The 27,216-nt window shown below is 43.0% G+C and overlaps 1 protein-coding gene across 1 annotated transcript; it reads right to left on the reverse strand.

Annotated features, from left to right (window-relative positions):
• Window positions 1-2,405: 2,405 nt before the first annotated feature.
• Window positions 2,406-27,216, reverse strand: Dlat (dihydrolipoamide S-acetyltransferase). Its single transcript, XM_032909729.1, has 14 exons — window positions 26,886-27,216; window positions 26,370-26,471; window positions 25,868-25,992; window positions 25,569-25,719; window positions 21,923-22,049; window positions 19,312-19,499; window positions 18,092-18,233; window positions 11,530-11,597; window positions 10,794-10,883; window positions 10,365-10,472; window positions 6,385-6,500; window positions 3,959-4,121; window positions 3,506-3,642; window positions 2,406-2,614 (listed from the first exon to the last, which is right to left on the reverse strand). The coding sequence occupies exons 1-14, from the start codon at window positions 27,135-27,137 to the stop codon at window positions 2,485-2,487; spliced, it is 1,899 nt and encodes a 632-aa protein (XP_032765620.1). The 5' UTR covers window positions 27,138-27,216; the 3' UTR covers window positions 2,406-2,484.

A 27,216-nucleotide genomic window follows, 5' to 3' on the forward strand; every position in this document is an offset into this window, starting at 1 on the left:
ATAAGAAGGTTTTTCATGTATGACCTTGTGTGGCCTGTCTGTATACACATGTACCACATGCATAGCAGGTACAGGTAGCTTCCGATTCCCTGGAACGAGAGCTACGGAAGGTTGGAAGGTTGTGAGCACCTGTGGGTGCTGGGCCAACCGCTGAGCTGTCGTCAGCTCTTTATTTCTCACTCACTGTCAGTGTTTATGATTTTCCAGTGCTCATGTGTGGGTTCAGGATGACTACTCCTTTCCTGTCATGTCTCCCAGGCTGTTCTGCTTCTCTTGTGACTCATACCCTGGCAAACCCCAGGACTGGGAGTGAGTCCTCTAACAACTGGACCGCACCTTCTGTCTTGGCAGTAGGTGCTATGCCCCATAAAGTAGCTCAGGCTACTGTGTTAGATGATAGCCTGATGACATCACTCATCCTGATGCCTGATGACATCACTCATCCTGCCAGTTCTACAACTGAATTGTCACCTGTATTGGGAGCTGACACTTGATATTAATCATATAATGTGAAAGAAACCAGAAATATATCAAACATTAGTTCAGACACACTGAAAACATGTTTAATTTTTAAACAACTGTTCATGACCCAAAACACTATTTCTAACTTCTTTCAGTTACTGAGTCCAGATTTAGATTACAGGTGAGATTCAGTCTTAACTGAGAACATTTTTGTCAAATGACAACCTTTTATTTTTCTTTCAAGAGAACAAAAGAGCATTAGCAAAGAATGAGTCATTTTTCAAATATTTCACATTTGATCAGATTTGGCTCATGCTAATGATGTGCCCCTGTGATAAGCATGTTCTTTCTGTGGTTTTCAGTACTAGAATATCTCCGTGCTGAAGCGGCAGGCCACTGCATGGGCCTGTCTGTACAGAAACATGGCCACTGGAGGTTTGCGAACTATTTGGAGTGTCACTTGTGCATCACATGATAACGAACATTTAGAAACAGATTCAACACCAATGAAACACTTCAAATTTCAGGGAGTGGCCCCCCCATATTACACACAAGGTGAGGGCTATTTTAAAGTCACAAATAATCCCAAACATTTATGAAAACATCATATCAACAGGAAGTCTGCTCCCAATTTATTTTTACCATCCTGCATGTCAGCCCTACGTCCCTCTAACACAAAGGTCAAACATGATAAAACGAAAGAGCGTTCAGGACAGGAATGAGACACCTATCTGAGGTTTCTGTCCACTGGGGCCTTAGGGCTCTTATTTTACATGAGACAGGACTGGGTGAGAAAATGAACACTCTTAATATACACTTTTAAAAACACTTTCTCCAACCACAGATTATGTTGTTTTGGGTATTGTTTCTGTTTGTCTTACTGAGATAGAGATTTGCTCTGCTGTTGAACATCCTCCAGCTTCATCGTTTTGTCTAGCGGCAGCTACAGCACCAGGTGCCTGTCACACACAGTGCTGCGAAATGCCCACTAACATCCTCTCTCTCCTGATCCTTTTCAGGCAGTGTCTGGTGATAAATGAACTTTGGCATATATACAACTCTAAAACCATATATTACATATGTACACTTCTCCCATATATATTCCATAGTCATTCCACAGAGTTCTCCAGTTGAGTAATAACATGATAATTGGGTTCATGTACAGTCAACATCCAGTTCATCTCAGAAGGAAAGTTCTATTTCTACAACTTGTTCATTTCAATATGCATGTTCTTTTTTATTTGGAGGAAACTGCAGAATTCTCAAGTTATACATTGAAATTGTTTATAAATAAATACATAAAATTTCATTTATACCAAGAAGCTGGTTTATATCTTTATCTTGTGGGGAAAGCTATTTTATTTAGAGATTCATATAAAAATAATAGTTGGTTTGAAGAGGTCTAAGAAAATGCTGACTCTTAAAAGTTTCACTTACTGAGTGATAAACTAAGGTCATGTGACAGGAGACTTTAACTGTTAGATTCCAACGTAAATTCAAACTCCTCCCATAAAAAGTAATTTTCGGGGTTGGGGATTTAGCTCAGTGGTAGAGCGCGTGCCTAGCAAGCACAAGGCCCTGGGTTCGGTCCCCAGCTCCGAAAAAAAAAAAAAAGAAAAGAAAAAAAAAAAGTAATTTTCACGACTGTTTCCCTCACACTTAAATAAGCTGAATCAATTAAATCTAAACTCCCAAGGTCTCATCCAGGTTACTTTTATGAGTCTGTCTGCAGAAGCCACAATCCTGCCCATTCTATACTCCCAGGAAGGTCTTCTCACCAAAGAGTTAGGCCACATGTCCCTTCACTATGAGTACACAGCTTTAAACCGATGTGTAATTATTAAAGGGGTAAAATATTTGGGTGTAACTGGCATTTACAAAGGATTCATTTATGTCTATTACAAATAATTTATCTGGACTGATTCAATAATAAAATTAACTAGTGAAACTTTAAAAGAACCACCTGTTTAATAACATATAAATATAATGTCAGCAGAGGAAGAATAGAAGTTCGCAGGGAAATTATAATAACATAGTTACAGGCTTTTCAAGGTACTTTTTGAATTCAGCAAGCCACTGGGCTCCAACTGCTCCATCCACAACTCGATGATCACAGCTGAGTGTGACAGACATCACACTAGCCACGTCAAAGCTAGAAAGAAAAACATTGGTGGGTATTCTGAAGGGAACCAATGAGCCCAAGACAACAGCCGCCCACATGCTGATTCCTACCATAATCCTACCCAGGTAGATTATTTCCCTTTTATAATTCAGAGGACTAAATTTAGATCACTTACATGATGTGCAAACAAACAAACAACAAAATCTAGTTTTTAAATATCTGAGGCAGTTAACCAAACTGGTCTTGAACTTGCTATATAGCTGAGGTAGGCTTTGAACTTCTAACCCTCTTGATTCAGGCCCTAGAGTAGCTGTGATTGCAGATATGCATATGGAAACTGGGTCCATTCACCATTTATCTTTGCCTCAAACTAGGACCTTGCAGAAAACTAAACACATGCCTGTGAATACAGGTTGCCAAACTACAAAACAAGCCAAATTCTGGGGTTTTTTTTCTATTATGATGTGGAAGTCATTAGCATTTTGCCTTTAACTACTGTCACAGTGCACTGGCAAGGACTCAGTAACAGATCATTTAGTCCAGAAAGCTATAATGTTCACTATCTGACTAAGAAGAACATGCAGCTAGGTAGTGGTGGTGGTACATGCCTTTAATCCTAGCACTTGGGAGGCAGAGGCAAGTGTATTTCTGAGTTTGAGGCCAGCCTGATCTACAGAGTGAGCTCCAGGATAGCCAAGGCAGCACAGAGAAACCCTGTCTCCAAGAAAAAGAAAAAGAAAACACACCAACTCACCATCTAGAAATCTCAAGAGCACATCTCAACTATGACTGAAGTTAGTAAAATTGAAGTGGCTTCCACTGTATCTCACACTGTCTTTACTGATTCGACTTAAAGCCATATGTAAAGCTATAATGACATAATGCGATGGCATTCCCAGCCCTCTCCACTTCCCCACTCACCCTTTCTCATTATCTGCTGGGATCAGTTTATCCTCGGAAGTACCAATTGCCAAAATACATGCCTGAGGTGGGTTAATAATCGCAGAGAAATTCTTAATTCCGAACATCCCTAAGTTGGAGATTGTAAATGTCCCACCCTAAAGGAAAAAAGCATAAAAATAGATTGCATTGTCACCATAACCAAGAAAAAAATTACAAACATTCTCTAATGGGGCCATGAGAAAACCTTTTATTTGAGTAGGACACACATGATATAAACCAAAGTCAACCGACTGAACCAGCTTTCCCATGCAGTTATGGGACTATGTTATGAAACTATGTTTTCTGGCTTTTCCCATGTAACTCAATTGCTTTGTTTTGAAGACCAAGTATCATAAGATAGAAAATGCAACAAGAGAAGGAGGCTGAGCTTCAGAGTAATGCATGCCTTACAGCTGAGGAATGGCATCCTACCTGGAACTCGTGAGGCTGAAGTTTACCCTCTCTTGCTTTGGAGGCTAAAGAAACAACATCACTAGCAATGGTTTCCAGTCCTTTTATGTGTGCATTAAACACAATAGGGGTGATAAGTCCTGCGGGGGTACTGACAGCAACGCTGACATCAACCACATGATTTCTGTCAAAAAAGAAAATAGAGTCAAACTCATCACCATACAAGACTTAAGAGCTGCACGGCCAGAGGAAGGGTTCATAGCTGACAGCATTGGCTGCTCCCCCAGAGGACCCAGGTTCAATTCCCAGCTCACAGCTATCTGTAACTCCAGTTCCAGGGAATCTGGCATCCTCACACAGACACACATGCAGGGAAAACACCGATGCATATAAACATAAATACACCTTAAAAAGTAGCTGTAGCGTCTCCCTCAATTCTTCCATCCGTGTGCCTTGCCAGAAGGAGGAGGAAGAGGAGAAGGAAGAGGAAGAATAGGAAGGCCCACCGGAAAGAACCAGCTTAAAGAAAGTATGAATCCTGAATTTCTACTTCACACTATAGGTGTTTAGGATGTAGCTTAGGCAGTAGAACACAGAGTTCCAAGTCTGATACCCAGTGTCACTAATCTCTCTCTCCCTCTCTCTCTCTCTCACACGTGCGTGCGCATACACACACACACACACACACACACACACACACACACACACACACACACACACACACACAATTTTAGAAGCAGTTGTGCTACTGTTCAGGGATGTCTATCCTATGTGTTAACATCTTGATGTATCTTCTCTTTCACTTATATTTTTTTAAAAAACTGAAAGGGGACGGGGAAGAAACGTATCAGAAGGTTGCTTTCACACTTATCCCCCTTGCTGTTCTTGACTAACACACCAAGTAGCTTACAAAAACACCACCCTAATCAGCATGAAACAAACTGACCTTTCTGGGTTGTAAGTACAAGTACATGGGCTGGAGTAAGTCCTCAAGAAAGCCTGAGCACATGGAAAATGTGAGAGGAGGGGCAACTGAGGGGTGGGGCTGGCCAGGTGGCTCAGTGGGTAGAGGCACTGCCGTCAAGCTGGCAGCTTCAATTCAATCCTGGGAACTCACACGGTGGAAGGAGAAAACGTACTCCAGGAACTTGTCCTGAAGTTGGCCATGGCATACATGTACATCAAAGAGCAGGGGTTGGGGGTGGGATGAGGTAGAAAGGTAGGTAGAAGGGAAATAGAAAGGGTGGGGGAGAAAGGGAAACAAAACCAAAAAAAAAGCTGAGACACCATGGGGGAGAAACCAGAGTGCCCAGGACTCAGAGGTCATGACTCAGGAGAAACTAAGGGAGGCCTCCCAATCTTGTCTGGAGTAGATCAGCAAGGTCCCTATACCCTGGGCAGCATCTCTGGCTTTTATTTATTTGTTGAAATGTGTTTCACTCTGTAGATCAGGATGGCCTAAATGTTATCTGTACCCTCTGCAGAGTTTCCTCAGTGAGACACTACATGAGCATTTCTCTGAGCTCCGTGACTTGTCTTGCTGAAGGGGCCATGGGGACCTGTTTGTAGTCAGCTGCCAGAGAAGAGCATCTAAGAGGGGACAGTTATGTGGGTCTAAGGCCCAAGTTCTGAGGCCTAATACGATCTCCAGGTAGATGGAATTAGAATGAAGAATCTAGCTGCTGTCTACAACAAACTGACTGGCTGTTCTCTGAGGAAACGTGTGAGTGGCCATGTGAGTGCATGAGCACAGGGAAGGGGGAAAGGAATTTTTTCTTTTTTAAAAAATATTTTATTTATTTATTTATTTATTTATTTATTTATTTATTTAGCAGTCAGTGTTTTTAACCACTGAGCCATCTCTCCAGCCCTGGAATTTTTTTCTTTTAATAATAATTGTAATAATGCTGGGGTTAGGAGGAGGATCCGAATTTGGTTCTTAGCACCTATGTCAGGGAACAACTCCAGTTCTGAGGGATTTGGTGCTTCAGGTTTCCTTGGGCATCTGCATTCATTTGCACACACCCATACCCAGATTCAGATATATAATTTTAAAAAATTAAAAACTAAGTATAAAAGTGCCTACCTACATTCTAGAAAGGGCCAGGGCTTGAGTTGGAATCCTGACACTGATCAGCTTACTAAACTGGGACAAACTACAGAACTCCCTGAGCCTCCAAGCCTTCGTGTAAGCCATGGAAGTGAAAACACTCACCTGATAAAGTGGCTCCAAAGACCTAACGCGTGGTACCCAGCCCGTCGCATGCTGACAGAACTTACTGGTGTCCAGGGAACGAATCCCACCCTGCTTCCTGACAGTCATTATCAGTGTAACCAGACTGTTTTACACCAAATCCCTTTTACTGAACCCATCAGTCCCCACACCCCTACCTGCAGTCAGCAGACACGAGCTAGCTCAGGTCACTGTGCAGTCTCCAGTCACTTACTGTCGTATAACTGTGTCCATCCAAGATGAGTTTGCTTCAGGAACTTTCAGGCAGGCCAAAGCTGAAGCTTTTATGATGAAGTCATTGACGGAGATTTTTCCTTTACCTTCAAGCATCTGTTAGGCACAACAAGCAACTGGTTTTATTAGCCCAATCGTCCGTCCCACACACTCCCATCCCCCCCCTCCCCTAGCCACCCAAAAAGAAGCAGGTTCATTTATCTGCTGACTGGAAGCACAGCAGCAGCTGGACATCATGATCCATGGCAATGTCCCTATTTTCATTCAACTGAACCAAGGCGGGGTTCTTTCGTTTTTTTGGTTTTTTTTTTTAAAAGATCAAGTGAGCAACAACCACACTAACAAATGTTTGAAAAAGAGGAAGTAGAAAATTCCTCAAATCAGGAGTGAACTGGGGACATACTATCTTTCCAACATAAAAAAGAAGTACTATGAATACCCAACACCAACAAATTACAAAACCCAGATAAAATGCACAGGTTTCTAGAAACAACCAACCAGTAAAGAGTGTAAACTCAGAACAGATGAAACTGGTTGTGCAACCTGCTAACATAAACTAGACCCAGACTTTTTTTAGACAAGGTTTCTTTGTCCTGGAGCTTGCTCTGTACACCAGGATGGCCTCGAATTCAGAGATCTGCCTGCCTCTGCCTCTTAAGTACTGGGACAAAGGCCTGTGCCACCACGGCCCAGCAACTAACCCACACTACCAAACATTTAAAGGCTAACATAAATCTTCACCAAGCCTTCTAAAGAACAGAGACTCAATGACCTAACAACTCCCCAGTGTTAGTCTGTCCCAAAATCAGACAAAAACAACAGCTAAAACCTAAACATTACCTTATGAATATAACAGCAAAGCCCTTAATAAAATACTAACAGACCGACCCTAGCAATATAAAGGAAGGCCCATTAGCTATGACCAATGGGCTTCGTTTAAAGAATGCAAGAGTTGGTAACACTGAGGACCAAGTGAAGTGTGCAGAGCACCACATGCCTATTCTTCTGTCTCCTCTGGAAGCTTAGACAGGAGAAGCACTGGAATCCAGAAGCCTGGGCATCAATCACAGTGAGATCCTTTTCTTAAAAGGGAAAAGTTCCATTACTGTGGAATGCCCTAACAGAACAGAAAGATCACATGACTGCTTCAACAGCCCCAAAACACAAGAAAATTCAGTACTACTCTTCAGAACAAAACAGTTACTGAACTTGGAGGTCCTGATGAGAAAAAGATCTGCAACCTCCCATAATTATCTAGCCTCATACTTCATGGTCCAAAAGTTATTCCCCCTAAGATCACAAGACAGGCTGTCTCCAGGGGGAATCTGTCGTCCTCTTGTGGCTAGCCGCTGTAGGAACCTATAAGTACACACACACGCACACACACACACACACACTTGCACAGATACAAAGCACAGAATAAAGCTTAAAAAGAAAAAGACAAAGACAAAAAGGAAAGGAAAGAAGGGAAGACAGGAAGAAGGGAAATGTGCTGCACAGCTGAGCCTCGGCCATGGTGAGCGACAAGCACGTGAACAGACTTCCTAAGATCATGGGCAGAGAATTCCACTTCGCCTGCTGGTAAGTCTTCCAAGACAAAAATGTAAGACTGAGGAGAATGGAAGGATTGTGGCAAGGAGCTATTTGGGGTGGCAAAAATGCTCCAAAATTTACCATGGTATTATGGATATATTCTGAAATAGACGAGGGCACTTCAAATATGTGAATTGAACATGGCATTAAAATGGCATGAATATCTCAAAACTCATTCAAACTAATACACTAAATACAATGGATACATTTATCTGTCTTAGTACTTTGATTTTTAAAAATATTTTAGTTGTAGCTGGGCAGTAGTGGTGCATACCTTTAATCCTGGCACTCAGGAGGCAGAGGCAGGAGGATCTCTGTGAGTACAAGGCCAGCCTGGAGTACAGAGGGAATTCCAAGGCAGCCAGGTCTATATAGAGAAACCCTGTCTGGAAAAACAAAACAAAAAATGTTTAGTTGTGTGTGTGTGTGTGTGTGCGTGTGCGTGTGTGTGTATACATATACATGAATGCATGTCACGTACCACATGCAAATGGGAGCCTGTAGGTATTAGAAGTACCAGATCCCCTGGAAGGAGAGCTCCAGACAATTGGAAGTTGATGTGTTCATGTTGGGAACTGAACATAACATGTGTCCTCTGCAAGAACAAGTGTTCTTAAACCTGAGCCGTCTCTCTAGCCCAGTTCAGAATTCTGACTAGAGTGACCACCATCATCTTCAATCCCTGTGGCCACTCACGAGCTGTGCTGCTGCCTCAGTCATGCAGTCAGTGATGTGCCTCACCTGCCCACTCTGTGCTGGGTACAGCATGCATGAGGCACTGAACAATAAACGAACCTGTGCTCAGGGAGCAGACCTCACAGAAGGAGTCACTGTGTGCCACACAGCATCTTACAAAGTGTTGTGTGAATGGGGAGGGGAAAAGGCTGTAAATTTAGAAAGAGGAAGACCAGTCAAGTCCTTCAGGAGGTCAAGGAGAAAAGCACATGGACACAGTGGGGTCTATATGGAGAAAACACAAGTACAGAGTGTAAAGTAGGAATTCCAAGAAACAGCAAGACAACCGGCGTGCCTTCAGTGGTGGGTAAAGAGCTCAGAAAGGTCACAAATACCCTGTGAAAGGCCTGTATGCCACTCTAAGGAGCTGATGGATGGGGTTCTTTTGCTCTACTATTTTTTTTAAGAACTTTTACATTTATTCATTTTACACAGTTGAAGATGTTCCTCATTCACTCTCTGCCTCATTTATTTTTAAAGACTTATTTTATGTGCATGCACAGATGTGCATCCTGGGTGAGCCTGCTGCCTACAGCAATGAAGCACCAAGACTTTGGACTGGAGTTACAGGTAAGTTACCGTGGGTGCTCAGAACTGAACCCATTCTCTGCAAGAGCAACGAGCACGCCACCAAGCCATTCTCCAGCCCCTCTGCCTTCCTTCTTGAGACACAGTCTCTTGCTGAACATAAGTCACAGATTTAGCCAGACTAAGCCAGCACCAGGGATCCTGTCTGCACATCAAAGTGCCTGCTGTTTTACGTTAGTGCTGGGAGCTTCACACTCATGTAACGAGTACTTCATGGCTCTCCATCTCCCAGTCTTATTTCCATTTTTACAGTCCTTGACCCCTCTGATTCTCAACCATTAGCATGAGTTTTCTTCACCTCTCTGCTAATCCAAACACGTTACATTTTCCACAGTTTGGCCACATTTGTCTTACAGCACTGTGAATTCCCCAACTATCACTGGTCTCCTTCAACACTCTGCTGAATTCATACAGTTTTACTCAAAGTGTATTTGAGTAAAAATCAAGAGGCAGTTTGATAAAGAGCCTGGTCTACAAATGAATACTGCCACCTTTATAAACCACCTTCCTTCCTGTCACATTTAGTAGTGCCCTAATTCCATCATAAACTCGGCTGAACACAAACTGCTTTTGCTCTCTATCCTCAGAAGTACCTTATGCTGAGCTAAGAGCACATGTAGTGTCTGACTATAAACACATGAATACTATTTCTAAACTACCAAACAGCCCAAGCATCAGACCACAGAGAACTTGCTAGACTAATATCCATCTATGGCAAATGAGCTTCAAATGCTACATTCTCGTCAAGGGTTAACAGAAAAGCCAGAAAAGGTGGTGTACTCCTGCAATCCTAACATTTTAGAGGCTACAGCCTGTCACAAGGTCACTGCAGCCCTGGTTATATGGAGTTCCAGGTGTGAGGTATATAGTGAGACACTGTCCAGATAGTTGCAACAAATCAAAAGAAGTTAAATGAAGTTTTCCCAGGATATTCTCTATTTAACAATTTCGAGTGGCAATAATTTTCTATCATTAACCAGTTTCTAAAACACATGGCAACACAGCAAAGCTTTCGTAGGAAAGACAGAATTTCCGGGTTTTTACCTTATTAAGTTCCTTCCGCACCAACAGCACCTCTTCCATATTTACATCAACAGAAAGGTAATAATGAGGTATAGTCTGCTTCGACTGCATGAGCCTCTGCGCAATCACCTGAAACCAGAGGGAATTCAACATCAGTTCTCAGGTGGCACAGACTGTACCTAACTCAGTCTGCCTGCCTCTTCTTTGGCTCCCTGGTAGCTTACCTCACAGAACAGAGTAAGACAAAGGACTGCTCCTCCTAGATTAGCCGAAACAGAGACTTCTTTACCCCCATTACTCAACTGACCAAATCAAAGTTCCTTAAACTAATAATCTAGCATTTTCAACTGGCAAGGTCCTTTTTGGTGTTTTAAACTACCACACACACAACTAAACAACCAGAGTGGAGATGCCCACAGCCCCGGTTGCAGACTTCGGTGGTTCTCTTACTCGACGAATGTTGCTCATGGGGATGTCTATGAAGACACCTGCAGGAGCTGGTGCCACTCTTGGACCCGGGGGAGCAGCTGCTGCAGCGGCCTAAGAGGGAAAAGAAAAGGCTCTTAGTGACTGCTGGATCTTAGCATGTGACATGCTAAAGTGGAACAGCAAAGTTCTGAGGAGTAGCTGGTTCCACAGGAGTAGCTGGTTCAATCTCCATGGAGCAAAAGGGACTCGGATTAGACTATTTGAGAATATTGCTCTTAATTCTTTTACTTAAGAGTTTTAAATCATGTTTTAAGAGTTAGCATTTTTTGAGGAAGAGTATATTCAATGACTAATTTTTATTGATGTTGTAAAAGAAGTCAAGGAGTGGTGATATGTACCTAAATTCCCAGCACACAAGATGCTGAGGCGGGAAGACTTCGAGTTCAAGGTTAGCCTGCTTCCTCAACATAACCAGAAGAGGTGGGGTGTGGAGGTGAAGAGAAAACAAAGCATTTTTAAATTGAAGAATTAAAGAAAGAAATATAAAACAAAAGGCTGTGGACCAGGATGTAGCTCAGTTACAGGAGTGCTTGCCAAGTGTGTATGAAGCCCCCAAGATTTGGTCCCCACAAGAATAATAATTTTAAGTTGACTGTGGCTAAAACCAAATGAATGAATGAAAGAAAGAAAGAAAGAAAGAAAGAAAGAAAGAAAGAAAGAAAGAAATTATAATTTTAAAAAGCCAAAAATAACTCACAGGAGCAGCCTTAGTAGGCACAAAAGAGTCAATGTCCTTCTTGATGATTCTGCCTTCTGGTCCCGTCCCTGAAGAAACACATAAGTATCACATATGTGACAGCATACCAGTGGATCTCCAAGGTCAACACTGTGACCCTGAAAAGACCCTCTCTCCCTCAGAACAGTGGCTTTGTTAATTGCTCATTAATCCACAGAGTTCCCTGGATCAATAGGAGTTCTTCTGTTTGTTGGTTGTTTTAGTTTTTTTTCGAGACAGGGTTTCTCTGTGTAGCCATGGCTGTCCTGGAACTCTCTGTAGACCAGGATAGCCTCCAACTCAAGAGATCCAACTGCTTCTGCCTCCTAAGTCCTGTGATTAAAAGGCGTGTATCCTCCTGACCTCCCCCCCCATAGTAGTTCTTTTTAACTATTGTAAATAGTTTTATTCAATTAAATCAAATTCTTTTATTTTCCTGCATTTTATTTTATTTCTTTGCTTTTAAGTTCAGGAACACTGACATAAGAATAATACTGATTATAGCTTATAAATCAAAAAGGGAAATTAGCTGTTGACTGTGGTTATCTTAAAAAGCAAAACAAAGAAATCAAAAACAAAAACAAAACAGAAGCCCAACTCACTGAACCTTGAAACACTCTTATTTAACCATAAAGTACAACCTTTGTGTAAAGTTGACAATTTTCTGAAGAAATAAACCTTTTTTACTTCAGAATAGTATGAATAATGTGTAACTACAATGATCTCATTCTTAGAATCATTCATTTCTCATAATTTCCAGGTCTTTCACACCAACTAAAACTATATCAACCCACACTACAAACCAGGGAGGAAATATTACAATGTCTCTAAGAGACTTTCAAGTTCTCTCACAGCCTTAGTTTATTCAAATTCCCCTCCCTCCTCCCATCTTTACCTCAGGGTTAGGGTCTCAGTTTTAGGCTTAGGCCCAAGTACATCATCCTGACTTTGAAGCAAATTCAGAATTTAGTTATTATAATACCTTTTACACTGGCCCACTTCTAGAAAAAAATTGGTCAAATTGATTCATCTTCCCCCATGGCAGCCTTTTAAAGGATTCCTGTTGTGTGCAGTTCTTCCCAATTCCTTTCCTTCGTTATGAAAACAGAGTTGGCTAGAACTGTCTCTCCTCACCAGGAGCTCTAGAACAGAGGTGGCAGGCAGGGACCTCTATTAGATTCCCCACCTTTTAAGCACAGAGAAACCATAACCTCCCCTGCAACCGGAGCTGAGCTTGATGCCACGACCCTCTCAACCCCTCAAGAGAAAACCAGCTACCCATCACAGTTAGCGGAATTAGCATGTTTTATTGCTTTGCCAGCTCCCCAACAAAACACAAAGGGTGATCATAAAGCAGTGTGGTATAAAGGGCAGAGCTAGCCCAGCGGAAACACGCAGCTCTTGTTCAGAGCTATACTGTGAGAACAACAGGGCAGTGAGGCAGAAGGTGCACCATGTGCAAACACTCACAACCATGCACTGGGCTCTCAACACCAGAAGCCTCAGTTTCTTCCTCTATAGTTAACGTTTTGGCTAAATTACTATGCCCTTCTATCTGACTTTTGGTTCTTCTACAATGTAGTTTTGTTTTTTTCCTTCTCTTGCTCCCTCCTCCACAACCCCAATAATGAAATAAATACATTAATTAAAATCCCTGAAATCCACAACAAACACATTCTCTCTTTGTTGGTACTGTCATAAGATAAACATAGATATATTTGGTTTTTTTCCCCAGGTTTTTGGCATAGGCCTTCCAAAATCTAGGAAATTCCCCAAGTGATATTTGCTTTTTCCAATCAAACTTCTTTACATCACACTACTTTGTGCTGATGAGGTGACTGAGGGTGGAGCTTCTGGATAAAGGACAACAGTCTTGTTAGCCTAAAGACCACGTACTTGATTAGTGTGATAACTTTCAATCTTCTTTCCATTCCCCTCCCCTGCTTCTTGCACCAATTCCAACTAAGAGGAGAAAGAGTGGAAGTTGAGTTCAATAGCCACTGACCAGTGATTTATTCAATAATGTCTGTATGACATGTGCATGAAAATAATGCTGTGACATCCTGTGATGCTGTGGCTTCCTACTTGGTGAGGATAGCAATGTGGTGGCAGGATGGCAAGTCCTCAGAGTGCACAGGTGCTCCCTGGAGTCCCCAGAGTGCATGCGTGCACTGTGAAGCCCTCCAGAGTACATGGTGCTGTGGTATCTCTCCCTGCTATATCTTGTCCTATGCATCTGTACCACTGGCCGAGCCTGAGCTGTATTCTTTACAATATCTATCAGTCATTTTAGCCAATTACCAAACCCATGGAGACCTGGCAATCTATGATTTATTGCTAATGAATTAAACATGCAGGTGGCCCTGGAGACTTGGAAGGAATCTGAAGGAAGAGCTGCCCTCACCTATGGAGTCTCATTCTAATTGAGTCGTTAACATCAGAAGTGGACTGAACCATTGGACACTCAGTTGGTGGTTCTATGGAAAAACTCCAAATACTTGGTGTCAGTGAATCACACAATCCTGGATCCTGAGCTTGCTGAGCCAGGGCCACAAAGCCTGGTTCAAGTCCCAGGACTAAAATAAAAGTACACGGAAGGAGACTACACTCTACTGACCCTTCCACTCTTCCTAGCCCTGACCGTTATCCCCACCCCTTCCACCTTTCCTTCCCTTCCCCAAATGACATTTCTCAGGCTGTTAGAATCATCCCCTGCAAGACTTCCCAACAGTGCTAATCTTCCTTCAACACCAGGGGGACTAACTGTTGCTTGGAATAAAAAGTAGGCACTTGATTGAAAGCTCAGAACTGAAAACCTGAAACAGGGTTGGGGATTTAGCTCAGTGGTAGAGCGCTTGCCTAGGAAGCGCAAGGCCCTGGGTTCGGTCCCCAGCTCCGAGAAAAAAAAAAAAAAACCTGAAACAGAGTCACAGAAATTTCTAGAAACCCAACAGTCCCCAGAAATTGATCCCAAGCCCTAGGCTACTTCATAATCTCTTTAATGTCAGCCATTCCCAGACTCTCTCTAAACTGATAACCTTAATTTACAGAAAAACACTAGCAAGGAGGGCTTCTTCCATCACCGAACCAACCATCCATAATCTCATTTAAAGCAGATAAACTGTTCTAAATTCTACTAAAGGCCAATCCTACTTCTTTTGATTGATACTCAAGAATGCTGTTTCCTGCCAAATCACTCTACCCCCAACTGTCTCTAATGGACCAGGTTCTCAACGAGGGGACCCCTGGCAACAGCTCAAGATGCTTTCTGTGCCTCGTGATGCTAGCGCTCACACAGTGCTAGACAAGTGCCCTACCACTGTGCTGCAGCCCCAGCCACCTCGGTCTGTGCAGCCCAGCAGACCTTCTGGTCCTTCTGCCTCAGTTTTTTGATTATAGGCCTGTGCCAAACAGGCCCAGCTTCTGATTCTTCTCACCCTGGATTTCTATTCTCCCCTTTCCTCCTCATGCTCCATTATGTTCCTCAGACATGTCAAGGTTGTTTGATTCCAGACCATGGGATACTGGCATAGTGCCCTCTGCCAAAATGCTTTTCTCCAACCCTTCACAAGGCTGGTGCACAGGTGACTCCTTGTCTGGAGAGGAGGTCCTGTATCACTTCCTCAGAAAGATCTTCCTCACCCATCCTAAAAGTCACCACTCCTGTCACTGACCGGTTTGTCACTGAGTCTATTTCTTTTTAGCTCTTAAGTCACCTCAGTTCATAATAAAATGCAGAGCCAGGATAGCACATATGCTTTCTCTGCACAAGCACTGTTTACTTATTAATCTTCATACCGTATTAAGTGTTATTTTTATATACAAGTAACAGCGCCAGAAAAGATCACACTGTTAGCATAAGGCAGAGCTGACATTTAAGCCTGAGCATTCTAGCTCTGGATCCCACGCTTAGCTATAATGCTAGACTTTTGTTATTTCAATCACTCCTGTTGGCCAGTGGAGTCAGAATGTTCTCCATCTTATGAACAAGTACCTGATGCACAGATGCTTCTTCAATAAATATGTGCTTAATAATAAAGCAATCACTTAACCCAGCTGTAGGATGATGTCATTATGCAGCAAGGCAGGTCCAGGATAAGGAGTAGCCTATCACTGGACGAGAAGGAAGGGTAGGCGGGGAAAAGTCTCAGGAGGAGGGAGGAGAAAGAGGAGTGAAGAGAATCAAGACGGAGACAACAGAGGACGACCCAGATCCAGGTGGACTGGGTCAATTTTATCTTGTCCAGGTGGGCGGTTTATATCTTTATTAATTGGCAGTTAATTTATTGTGTGGATGTATTGTAGACTGAAAATTTAACATATAAATCTAATTGTTAAACTACAAGTTTCCAGAGCTTTGATTTTACTGGGCTACAGGGGATGTGAGCAAAGTTCCTGGCGGGCAGAGACAGTCTGTCTCAGTTCTGGAAGCTGTGCTAGGCTACAGAATGCCTGGGGCTAGTGTGGCATGGCATGGTGCCGTGCTAGAAAGGCCCATGGAACACCATATTTGTCAGGCGTGGTAATAACCCGCCAAGGGGATAGTGTGTGAAGTGACTGGCATAGAAACAGCTGGAGCAAGTGGCTCCCGCGATCCTTGCGGAGTGGGAACGTGCGGGTACTGGTAGCCACCAATCCATTTTTATTTTTACCGCAACACCTAGCCTGCATGAAAACAATACCAAGGTTCTTCAACATATCCCTTTAACAAAATAACCAGCACTGCCACCTCTCCAACAAATGACCTGACTAGTCCAGGCTCTTCAGGCACAATTACTAACTCAGCCCCTCTGTTCTATAAAACACCTTAAACTTGTCTGATAATAAGCACAGATATGTAAAGAATGCACCAACAAACAGTAGCTTGGTGGTGAGTGAGAACCAGACTGAGGGCAACAACTGCAGATCTGAGGACAGCACAGGGTAGTAGGAAAAATACAGAAATTAAAATAGGACTTCTAATCCTAGCTACTCAGGAAGCTGAAGACAGAACATTGCAAGTTCAGGGCCAGCCTGGGCAATTTTTTTTTATTTTGAGATGCTATAACAAAACAAAGAAAAGAGAGGGGCCTATGTGTATATATATATATATATATATGTGTGTGTGTGTGTGTGTGTGTGTGTGTGTGTGTGTGTGTGTGTGTGTGTGTGTGTTGCAGTGCCTGCCTACTATGATCCTAGGTTTCTGTTTTGAGAACAAAAAGCAACAACTGGGCTGTTGAGAAAGCTCAGTGTAAGGCTATTACTAATAGCCTAATGACCTGAGTTCACCCCTTATGCATAAGGTGCCACACTGCACACAGAGGTCAGAGGACAAACGACAGGAGCAGTTCTCTGTTTCTACTGTGGGTTCCAGGGACAGTACTCAGGTCAGCAGCTGCTAGCACTTTTACCTGACGAGCCAGTTTTGCTTATTGCTACACTCAGTTAACCAAATCCTGAGATGCAGCCATGTCTATAACTCAATATTGCTCAACAAACACATATACTTTTGCCAACACTTAAGTAAGACAGGATAAAGACAAGGAAATCGTAGGGATATGAGAAGGGAAAGGATACCCCTCTCTCTGAAGTAGACAGAAGCCTCTCAACTCCTGAGAAGCAAGAATTCCAACATTAACATCTGCTAAAGCTGCTTTTCCTCCCAGTAACAAACCAATAATTTTCTAGGAAGCTCATCAAAAGCCCCATTTATAGTAAAGACTTATACTACAACCCTTATGGCTCCTGGTTTTGTCTATAGATTATAGTTCCATCCACGACATCTCCCCACAATTCCACTCACCAAGGGGAAAAAAGAGACACCACAGTGGTGTGCATGGCTAATGGTGGCATCTAATTGCAACTCTCCCTGTGTACCCACACTTATACTTGGGTATGTCTGACCTTCTCTGACTGTCTCTTAAAAAGCCCATACTCACCTTTGGGTATGAATTATTATTTCCCAGAGAATATTTCTCTCAATCTCCATCCTTAAAATCTTCATTAAAAGAATCTTTTAATAAACAACACTGTTCTTTGATGTGCTTTTGATTTTTGTGTGAGCACATTTCTTCTTTTAGTTTTTTAAGACAGGGTTTCTCTGTGTAGCCCTGGCTGTCCTGGAACTCACTCTGTAGACCAGGCTGGCCTTGTACTCAGAGATAGGATTATAGGTATAGGCCACCATGCCTGGCTTGTGAGCATTTATTTTTAATAAAACCTCAACTCAGCTTCATTCCAACAAGTCCCGAAATTCTTTTCTGCCCAAAGCCACAAAGCCTGGGTTTGCCTGAGTCCAGGTCCATAAGATCACAGGAGTTAGCCCCTCAGAGGTCAGAGGGCAAACGTGAGTCACTACTGTTGAAGATTTCCTATGAATCGAAGAAAGTTTGAAAAGGCACACAGATTACATAGGCAATAGAACAAATAGAACACAGTAATGCTTTCCCTACTCCATGAGAGCAGCAAGGATGCCTCCTTCCAAGATGTGTACAGCTGGCCTTACACTCTGCATTTAACTAAACTCTAACTGGATAGCCCCTTTCTTCAGAAAGAAACTTACCTTTAACTTGGGTGAGGTCAATCCCTTTCTCTGCTGCCAATTTCTTTGCAAGAGGGCTAACGAACACCCTTCCCTTTGGTCCAGCAGGAGCGGCTGAGGGGGTAGGTGCTAAAGGCTGGGGGGTGGGAGGAACAGCTGCCACCTTTGGGAAAAAAGTTAGAGAGTATCTACTCATCACTGCAAAGATAATCTGACAAAACACATGTTCATATTTTATAATTTAATGATGTTTATGCACTTTCCTGGTTTGACTAACATAGAAGACGAATGGCAAGAATACTTTCTGTCAGACACAGAAACAGTTTATGCAAACAAGAGAGGTGTGGAATTAAAACTGACCTAAGTATAACATACTTACTGCCTGTCACTTCTTGTCATTTTTCCCCTTTGAGACAATGCAAGCCACTGTGACCTCCCTGCTGCAGCCTCCCAAGTACCTGAACCACAAAATACCTTGCTTCTTGTCAATTCTTTATCTTCACTGAGTATATAATTAACCTGAGTTCTGCTTTATTCAATCTCATTTCAGGATATAAAATGATAGCATCAGGTCCCATGTTTCAAGTACTTAAGGAATGGACCCCACCGTTCCGACAGCATCTGAGTCAATGCGAGACTGAGAATGCAAGCTTCCTCTGAGGAAATGTACAGCTCTTCTAACCCCATGGAGGCACTGGAGAGTGTAAGTGTATGGTGCTATTACAAGTCATGTCACATCAAGGTCCAAAGTCCAAAACATGGGCTTCATCAGCTACCATCACAAATACCAGAACTAAGAGTGGACACAGGTCGTTAGTTAAGCAACAAAAGATGTGGGGTGAAACCATCACCTCCTCCCATGGACATGACCATCACACCACTAACAGGACTTTTAACCTAGTTTTGTTCTCAGCAAGGCTTAGGATGGTGGCAGAGTAAACTACTAATCATCAGGTGGGCAGCATAGCGTGTGTGTGTGTGTGTGTGTGTGTGTGTGTGTGTGTGTGTGTGTGTGTAGGATGGTGGCAGAGTAAACTACTAATCATCAGGTGGGCAGCATAGCGTGTGTGTGTGTGTGTGTGTGTGTGTGTGTGTGTGTGTGTGTGTGTGTGTGTGTGTGTGTGTGTGTGCAGATTAACATGTATTGCCAGTCACTTTCCTTCGTGTAGGATCTGGACCCACAGAAACCTGAGATATCATCTGCCTGAATGGACTACTCCCAGGTTCAGAAGTATACTTACTGGGGGTGGGACAGGTGGTGGTGCCTGTGGCTTTAAGCTGGTCACTTCTGTTGGCCTGTAGTCTGCAAATGCTGCTATATCTTCCTGTTTTTCTACTATGATACATAGCGGGGTTCCCAGAGGAACATCCCTTGTGCCTTCAGGGACCAGGATTTTTGCCAGATAACCTTCTTCTTGTACTTCAAAGCCTTAAATAGAAAGAAAATGGTTATGGGACTTAGGCCTCCACCACTCCTACACTCTCACTAGGGTTTCAGGTAAGACATTTTTCATATTCAAACTACTGGTATTGTTTTTTTGGTTTGGTTTTATTTTTTGCAAACTATTTAACTTCTCTGTGCCTCCCTTTCTGTCTTTAACATGGGAACAGGAATAGTAGAGCCATCCCTCTGTCCTGCATCCCTAAATCCATTAATGATTAAAAGTGTACAGGGCTGGAGGCATAACTCGGTAACAGAAGTCTTACAAATTTGCTCAAGGTCCAAGGTCCAATTCCAGTGACCCCACCCCACTGTAGCCACTCATTTAGGGAACTTGCACATACAGACTTTCATCCTTGAATCAGGTTGCTAACATATATTCCAAGGAATGACTGACCATGCAATCCTTACATAAATGTTATGGATTTAAATCAATTAATGCTTTTAAGTACTTACCCTGCACAAAGTATAAATGAAAAATGCAATTAGCCCTCCAAATCTATGAGATCAAAACAATTTGGGGAAAAAACTGCACTTGTGCTGAGCACACATGAATGCCCTTCTGGAGCCAATCCCTTGTGCATATTGACCGTGTCTTTTCTACAGACACAGTGCAGACAGTGGCTCATTCTAAGAGTTACTGGAAATGCCCCAAGGGCGGCCTTATGTGGCACTCACAGGACACTAAGATAGTATCAGCTAGAAGTCAGCGTTACATGGAAGTCAGATTACAAGAACTACCAGCAGGACAGCAGCATGGGACTTCAGCAGTAAGTGTTCTCAGAGCTCCTCAAAGCCTATAGCTGGCATCAGGCTAAGTTTTCCAATGTGATGAAATACACTGGAGTATCACTGGAGTCTCTACATTACCAGGTAAGGTGTTACTCAGCTACGGCCTCTCTCAAACACTGATGATGTATAGAAGTAAAGCCTAAAGCTGGGCGTTTTCTTGTAACTACACCATCAGGAGCCTGAAGCAGGAGGATGGTAGCTCAAAGGTAGCCTGTGCAACATCAGTTCAAGATCAGACTAGATCACACAGCAAAAAGTTCCCTGGAAAGAACTAGCAGCACGGCACGATAATACATGACTGTTATGGTAGTACTCAGATCTCTTGTGAGTCCCAGGCCATCCACAGTGAGTGAGACCCTGTCTCAGAAACTTACTAATTAATTTAATTCAACTAAAAATAGCAAAACCAAGCTACTGACAAGGGCAAGTTCCACCACCCCAATCTTGCTCTCTGCAGTTATGTTCTTCTTGATGGACAGACACATCTCTAAAGATTCCTTCCACTTCCCAACTGGAAATATTCAAGAGAAGATGTGTTGAAGCTGGGCAGAGGAAATGCATATCTAAGGCTTGGCAACAAGCACCTTTGACCACACCAAACCATGGCGCTGGCCCTTGCTTTTCCTTTAAGGCAGAATCATTTCTTCTAATAGCTATGAGGGAATCAGGCATAGTACTACACGCCTATAATCCCAGTACTTGAACTTCAGTCTCATCTCAAAGAAAAAAGGAGGAGGAGGAGGAGGAGGAGGAGGAGGGGGTGGAAGAGGAGGAGGAAGAAAAGGAAGAAGAGGAGGAGGAGGAAGAGGAGGAGGAAGAACAAGAGGAAGAGGAGACAGAGCATGAGGAAGAGGAGAGGAAGAGAAGAGGAGGAGGAAGAAGAAGAGGAGGAGGAGAAAAAGACTATTAAAAAGTACAGTATGTCAAAGAATAAGCTAGTGAGAAGGGGTCTTACTCTTTGATTGGCACTTGCCCTAGGCTACCAAGAGAATGGTGAAGAGCACTGTCTGTGACCACTACTGCCTGATGATGATGTCCTGCTCTGTCACTATGGCATAGATAAGCCTTCTGCTCCTAGAAAACATGGAAGAGTGGAAGGAGTTAATGACACCTAGGATTACAATAGACGCAAGCACAGATACATGACTGCATAGTGGATAAATCAATGAAGGGGCACATGGAAATGTGATACACATGAAGACCAACATCCCTGTCACTTTCAGATTATGAGACTCATCTACACCCTGGGTACTGTTTTCTCTCAGAATTACCTGAAAGGCTTTGGTATTCTCCTGCCCTAGAGGGCGTAACTTTCTTCCTCCTCTCTCTTTCTTTTCCCATGTTAAGACAATGGCATTCTGGTACAACTTCTGAGTACCATAAAAATATAGCCATGAGAGCGAACTGGGCCTAAGAATAGACCCTGACATATCCTCCAGCGATGAGTACAGCTCAGAACTGACATGTGTGGCTGTGATGACTTTGCTGTAAAATATGTTCCAGGCAGCAAATCTCAGGACTGTAAACGTCACATTATCACTCACTCAGTTCAGGAAAGGATGGCCTTCCTCCTCCTCCTCCTCCTCCTCACTCAACTACCCAGAGCTGAAGAATCTCACCTATGGTGGCCTTGTCGGTCTCTATCTCTGCCAGCAAGTCTCCTTCACTCAGCTTCTCTCCCACTTTCTTTTCCCACCTCTGGACGGTGCCCATGGTCATGGTTGGGGAGAGGGCAGGAAGAACAATCTGCAGAGACAAATGCCACACATCAATGCTTAACCAGAAAGCACTACACAGAAAAGCATTCAGTGCAGTGAGACCTTGTCACCCATCACAAGTCTTTGTCAATCCTTTTCCCAGTTAAAGCATCCTTCAGAACAAGAGTGATTATACATGACCACATGACCAGACATCCTAACCCATCCTCTATCCTCCAAAGTGAAAAGCAACAGGGAGACAGGAAAGATTTCTTTCATATGGTCAAAACAACCTCCCTACACACACACACACACACACACACACACACACACACACACACACACACACACACACACACACACACACACAGTATCTTTGCAACCAGGTCACTGGTTCTTAATTTCTAATGCTGCTACCCTGCTACCCTTTAATAGTTTCTCATGATATGGTTACCCCCAGGCATAAAAATAGATTTGTTGCTACTTTATAACTGTAATTTTGCTGTTATGAATCTAATGTAAGTAGCTGATATGCAGATATCTGATTGTGACCCATGTGAAAGGGTTGTTTGGCCCCTGAACGGGTCGTGACCCATAGGTTGAATGATCTTGGTGGAGACAAAGCACTCTGCTGAATTTGTTGTGTTCTTCAATAAGCATCTTTTCACCCATAAGAAACCACACTTATTTCACACACACACCTAATAAGTGTGTGTGTGTGTATTAAATTAAGGGCTAGAGAGAGGGCTAAGTGCTTAAGAACACTTGCTGCTCTTGCACAGGACCTGAGTTTGGGTCTCCATGGGTCAGCTCCCAACCACCTGTAACTCCAGCTTCAGTGAATCCAATCCTGCCTCTGGGAATACCAGCATGCACATGACACACATGTGCACACACAATTTTTAAAAATGAACATTAGAGCTCTTCCTGGAACAAAGGATGAGGTTCAATAGTAGAAGAGTAGCTGACTAGAAGAACAATACATTATATTTTTTGAGACTTTTTAAAAAAAAAAAAAAAAAAACACACTCTCTCTCTCTCTGCGCGCGCGCGCGCGCGCGCGCGCGTGTGTGTGTGATATGCACAGGTGTACATAACATAAACGTCCAGTACAGAAGTCTGTGCTATCTCCCTCATTTCCTTGAGATAGGGAAGTCAACAAGCCTTGCTCTCTAACTCTGTCTTTGCTCCTTATAGCACTATGGTCACAGAAGAGGACTTACCCCCACGATGACCTCTACACAGATAAATGCAGTGTACCCACACACACACTAAATGCATGTAAAAAAATTTGTATTTTGGACATGGTTTCTCTGTATAACAGCCATGGCTGTCTTGGAACTCAATTTGTAGACCAGGCTGTCCTCAAACTCACAGAGATCTGCATGCCTCTGCTTCCAGTGTGCTGGAATTAAAGGCCTGTACTACCATGGCCAGCTGATACATATACGTTTTTACTTGCATTCCTATTTATATAATTGTGTCCACTAAATTTGGGTGGCTGTCAGTTAGTACAGATTTTATCTGCTATCTTTGTCTTTTAAATAGGAATAGCCTTATAGTAAGGAAAAAAATCATTTCAGTCAAAATTGTTTCTAGAAGTGGGGGAAAAAATAAAACAAGACAGAAAATTCTTTTCTGTTTTTTTGTTTGTTTTTGTTTGGTTTGTTTTTTGTTTGTTTGGCTTCTGCTTGAGTGCTGGGATTAAAGGTGTGAACCACCACGCCTGCAAGACTTAGAAATTCTTTAAAAATTATTTTCGGTTCAGAGTTTCTTTTCTTTGTTGCATAATCACCAGTGAGTAAATGAAAGTATGAGTGTGTGTGTGTGTGTGTGTGTGTGTGTGTGTGTGTCTGTGTGAGTATGTGTGTGAGTGTGTGTGTGTGTGTCTGTGTGTATGTTGTGTGTATATGTGTGTGAGTGTGTGTGTGTGGGTGTGTGTGTGTAGGTGTGTGGGGGTGTGTGTGTGTGTGTGTGGGGGAGAAATATACTCATTTATGTATCTTTACCATCTCAAAGGATTCTTAGGGCCCAATTCTAACACTTCAACACAAAGCAGGATAAAATGGAGAAACGAGGTCTTATGCAATAAAATAAGGTTGCTGAACTGAAAGAAATAACCATGAAAGCTAAAGGCCAAGAAAAATGCCTTCATAAGGGATTGTTAGCAATAGAAATGAAGCATGATTTCCAGAGAGAAACTGATTCACCCAGAAAACTTCTCATAGGGTTAAGGAAAGGTCAAATCTTTTTTTTTTTAATTTATTTATTTATTCAGACACACCAGAAGAGGACATTAGCTCTCATTACAGATGGTTGTGAGCCACCATGTGGTTGCTGGGATTTGAACTCAGGACCTCTGGAAGAGCAGTCAGTGCTCTTAACCGCTGAGCCATCTCTCCAGCCCGAAAGGTCAAATCTTAATCCTGTACATTTTACTTCCCACATCAAGACCACACAGGGGGTTGGGGATTTAGCTTAGTGGTAGAGCGCTTGCCTAGCAAACGCAAGGCCCTGGGTTCGGTCCCCAGCTCCGAAAAAAAAAAGAAAAAAAAAAAAAACCACACAGACACACAGAAGAAAATTTTAATATCTAATAACGTGATTTAGTGCATGTGCTTTGTCGTCTATAGACGTTTTTCTTCTTTGGCTCTTTTTTCCCATTTGTTTGGTCCTATTCTAGTTTATTTTTATTTTATTATTGTTTTTCTCATTTTTAGATTCTAATATAAAAGAGAAGGAAAAGGTACAGGTTTGGATAGGTTAGGGAAATGGGGAAGATCAAGGAGCTAGGAAACTGTAATTAGATTATGTAAATGAAGGAAAATCTACTTAACAAAACCATGACTTAGTTTCCTAGACGATATTAGGTTCATGATAATCACATCTATGGACACTAGCATTGTTACAATGTCATCCTGTAGACGTATTCGATACTGCTTGTTCTTTTTAAATGATTTATTTTTATTTTACATGCATAGGTGTTTTGCCTGTATGTATGTCTTTGTGAGGGTGCTAGATCCCCTGGAACTAGACTTACAGACAGTTGTAAGCTGCCATGTGGCTGCTGGGAATCAAACCTGAGTCCTCTGAAAGAGCGGCCAGTGCTCTGACCATTGAGCCGTCTCTTCATACTTATTTTTTCTTGTTATTTTCTCATTAATGAGTATTACTGAAATACTTCATCTATGCTTAGAAGTAGCCCACTCTAAACCAAAGGAAAACATCTGGGGACTTTCATTCAACAGAGAGCACCTCTTCTCTACTTAAATTCTACTTGTATAGGAAAAAAAAAAAACATTTGCAAAACCTTTAACATTGTTTGCGAATGAGAAAAACCAAGCATGATCCTGTATCCTGAGCTAAGGCTGAGAAAGGTTAAAGAAACTGTCCAAGCTCACACACTTGGAAACAACGAGAATACAAGCTGTCGAGCTTCACAGTTAAATCTCTGTGGACTGCCAGGGACGGGCACTTACATATAACAAGTTTTCAGGATGCAATCACCACCCATAAAGAATATAAAGAAGCAGTCATCAGGAGCCGGCACTCAGAAGCTGAGTCTTACCTGCATGTGAACGGGATAGGAGCTACCTGGAGCACTTGCAGAAGGTGCAGCTGGGGCAGCAGCTGGAGCTGCAGCTGGGGCTGGGGCTGCCTGTGTGGCAGCTGTTGCTGAATCCAATGTATAATTTTTAAAGGCCTCAATATCCTGAGGCCTGAAGAAAAAGAATACATAAATATAGAATTTATGAAGCAAATTCAATCCAATTCAAACCTCCCAGCAAGTCCTCAAATGTCTTTAACTTCCGAATTGAGTTAAAACATTTTAAAAGCACAAATTAGAAGGTTTTTTTTCCAACTCACTTTTCAACTGTGATACAAATGATAGATCCAACTGGAACATCTCTGGTCCCCTCAGGAACAAGGATCTTTGCCATATAGCACTCCTCCAAGCTCTCAAATCCAACAGTGGCTTTATCAGTTTCAACCTGTTAGCACAAGGCACTGGCTTAGGTTTGTACTGCCAACATGCAGTTAATTAGAACGTGTCTAGAAATCCACACCAAGATAAACCCACTACCACAGGCTTGAAAGAATGGTTTTAAAACATTTTGGGTAGAGGCCAGGCATTGCTAGCATTCAGCAGGCATGGCAGGCCAGCCAGAGTTACACGGTGAAACCTTGTCTCAAACAGTCACTTTAGCTAGCTGCTGACAACTTAGCTGACCAATCATCTCTAATAACTGGGAAGAGGGGAGGGGAGCAGCTTCTTAAAGAGAAAGAAGTAACTATCTACCAGAAGGCTAAGCCTCAGTCTATTGACAAAGCCACTCCCTTAGAATCATCTGCATATTTTAAAACTTACCTCTGCAATTAGATCACCCTCACTGATTTTTTCCCCTTCTTTTTTTTCCCAGCGGGCTATGGTGCCTGCCTGCATTGTAGGGGAAAGTGAAGGTAGTGGAACCTGCAGGAGAAAAAGAAGCATACATTTAAACAGGGATACTCAACTCTCTTTAGTGTGCTTTAGTTTCATCCCACCCAATTCCATGGAAAATATTTACTGAGTCCCATTACAAACTGGCACTGGAGATACAAAGGGAGTTCTAGCACCCCAGAAATTTCATGACTTTCAATGGCAAGTTGATCCTCCAGTCAGTCTGGTGGCTCTGAGAAGCACGTGAGACTTCATAGACCTTTTGCTTATATCCCCAGGCTTAAAGCTCTTCTTTCAACAGAAGAGATCCCCACTCGGAAGGTCTTGGGCAAGGGACCATAATAGATCTGAAAGGGAGTTGGCTGACGGAGGCCTCTCAAGGAGGATTCCCCGCGCCAAGAAGCGGGCTCTGAAGGACAACAGGCTCCGGGGTGGATCACTCACCTTCTGGTGCGGAGGGAGGCTATAAGAGCGGCGGCTGGGCGACCCCAGGAGTTGTCGCAGTATGCGGTTACGTGGGACGGTGGCGGAGCCGTAGCTCCAGCTGCACAACGAGCGGACCCCATAGCTGGGTATCCCACTGCCGCAACGAACTGCGGCGGGGCCGGTCCGCGGGCCCTTCAAAGTTGCCCACCGAGCCCTGAACCCCGCCCTGGGAACAGCACTCTGCGCCCTCCGCGCACAGACGCGCCACATAGTGCCACAGACCCCACGCCCCAAAGGCTCCGCGGTCTCCGGAGTGACCTCTCCAAGAGCAGCGCGGCTCTGCCGTCAG

This window comes from Rattus rattus, chromosome 8 (assembly GCF_011064425.1).
Source record: "Rattus rattus isolate New Zealand chromosome 8, Rrattus_CSIRO_v1, whole genome shotgun sequence".
Taxonomy (NCBI): domain Eukaryota; kingdom Metazoa; phylum Chordata; class Mammalia; order Rodentia; family Muridae; genus Rattus; species Rattus rattus.

Bases quoted from the DNA above. Each gene is read 5' to 3' on its own strand.
- Dlat (XM_032909729.1), bottom strand. From the start codon at position 27,137: ATGTGGCGCGTCTGTGCGCGGAGGGCGCAGAGTGCTGTTCCCAGGGCG. The intron at 19,500-21,922 runs GTGAGATTCTTC...TTTCTATTTAAG, and splicing joins GACCGACAAGGCCACCATAG to GCTTTGAAGTACAAGAAGAA. The intron at 2,615-3,505 runs GTGAGTGGGGAA...TTTTCTTTCTAG, and splicing joins CCAGCAGATAATGAGAAAGG to CTTTGACGTGGCTAGTGTGA.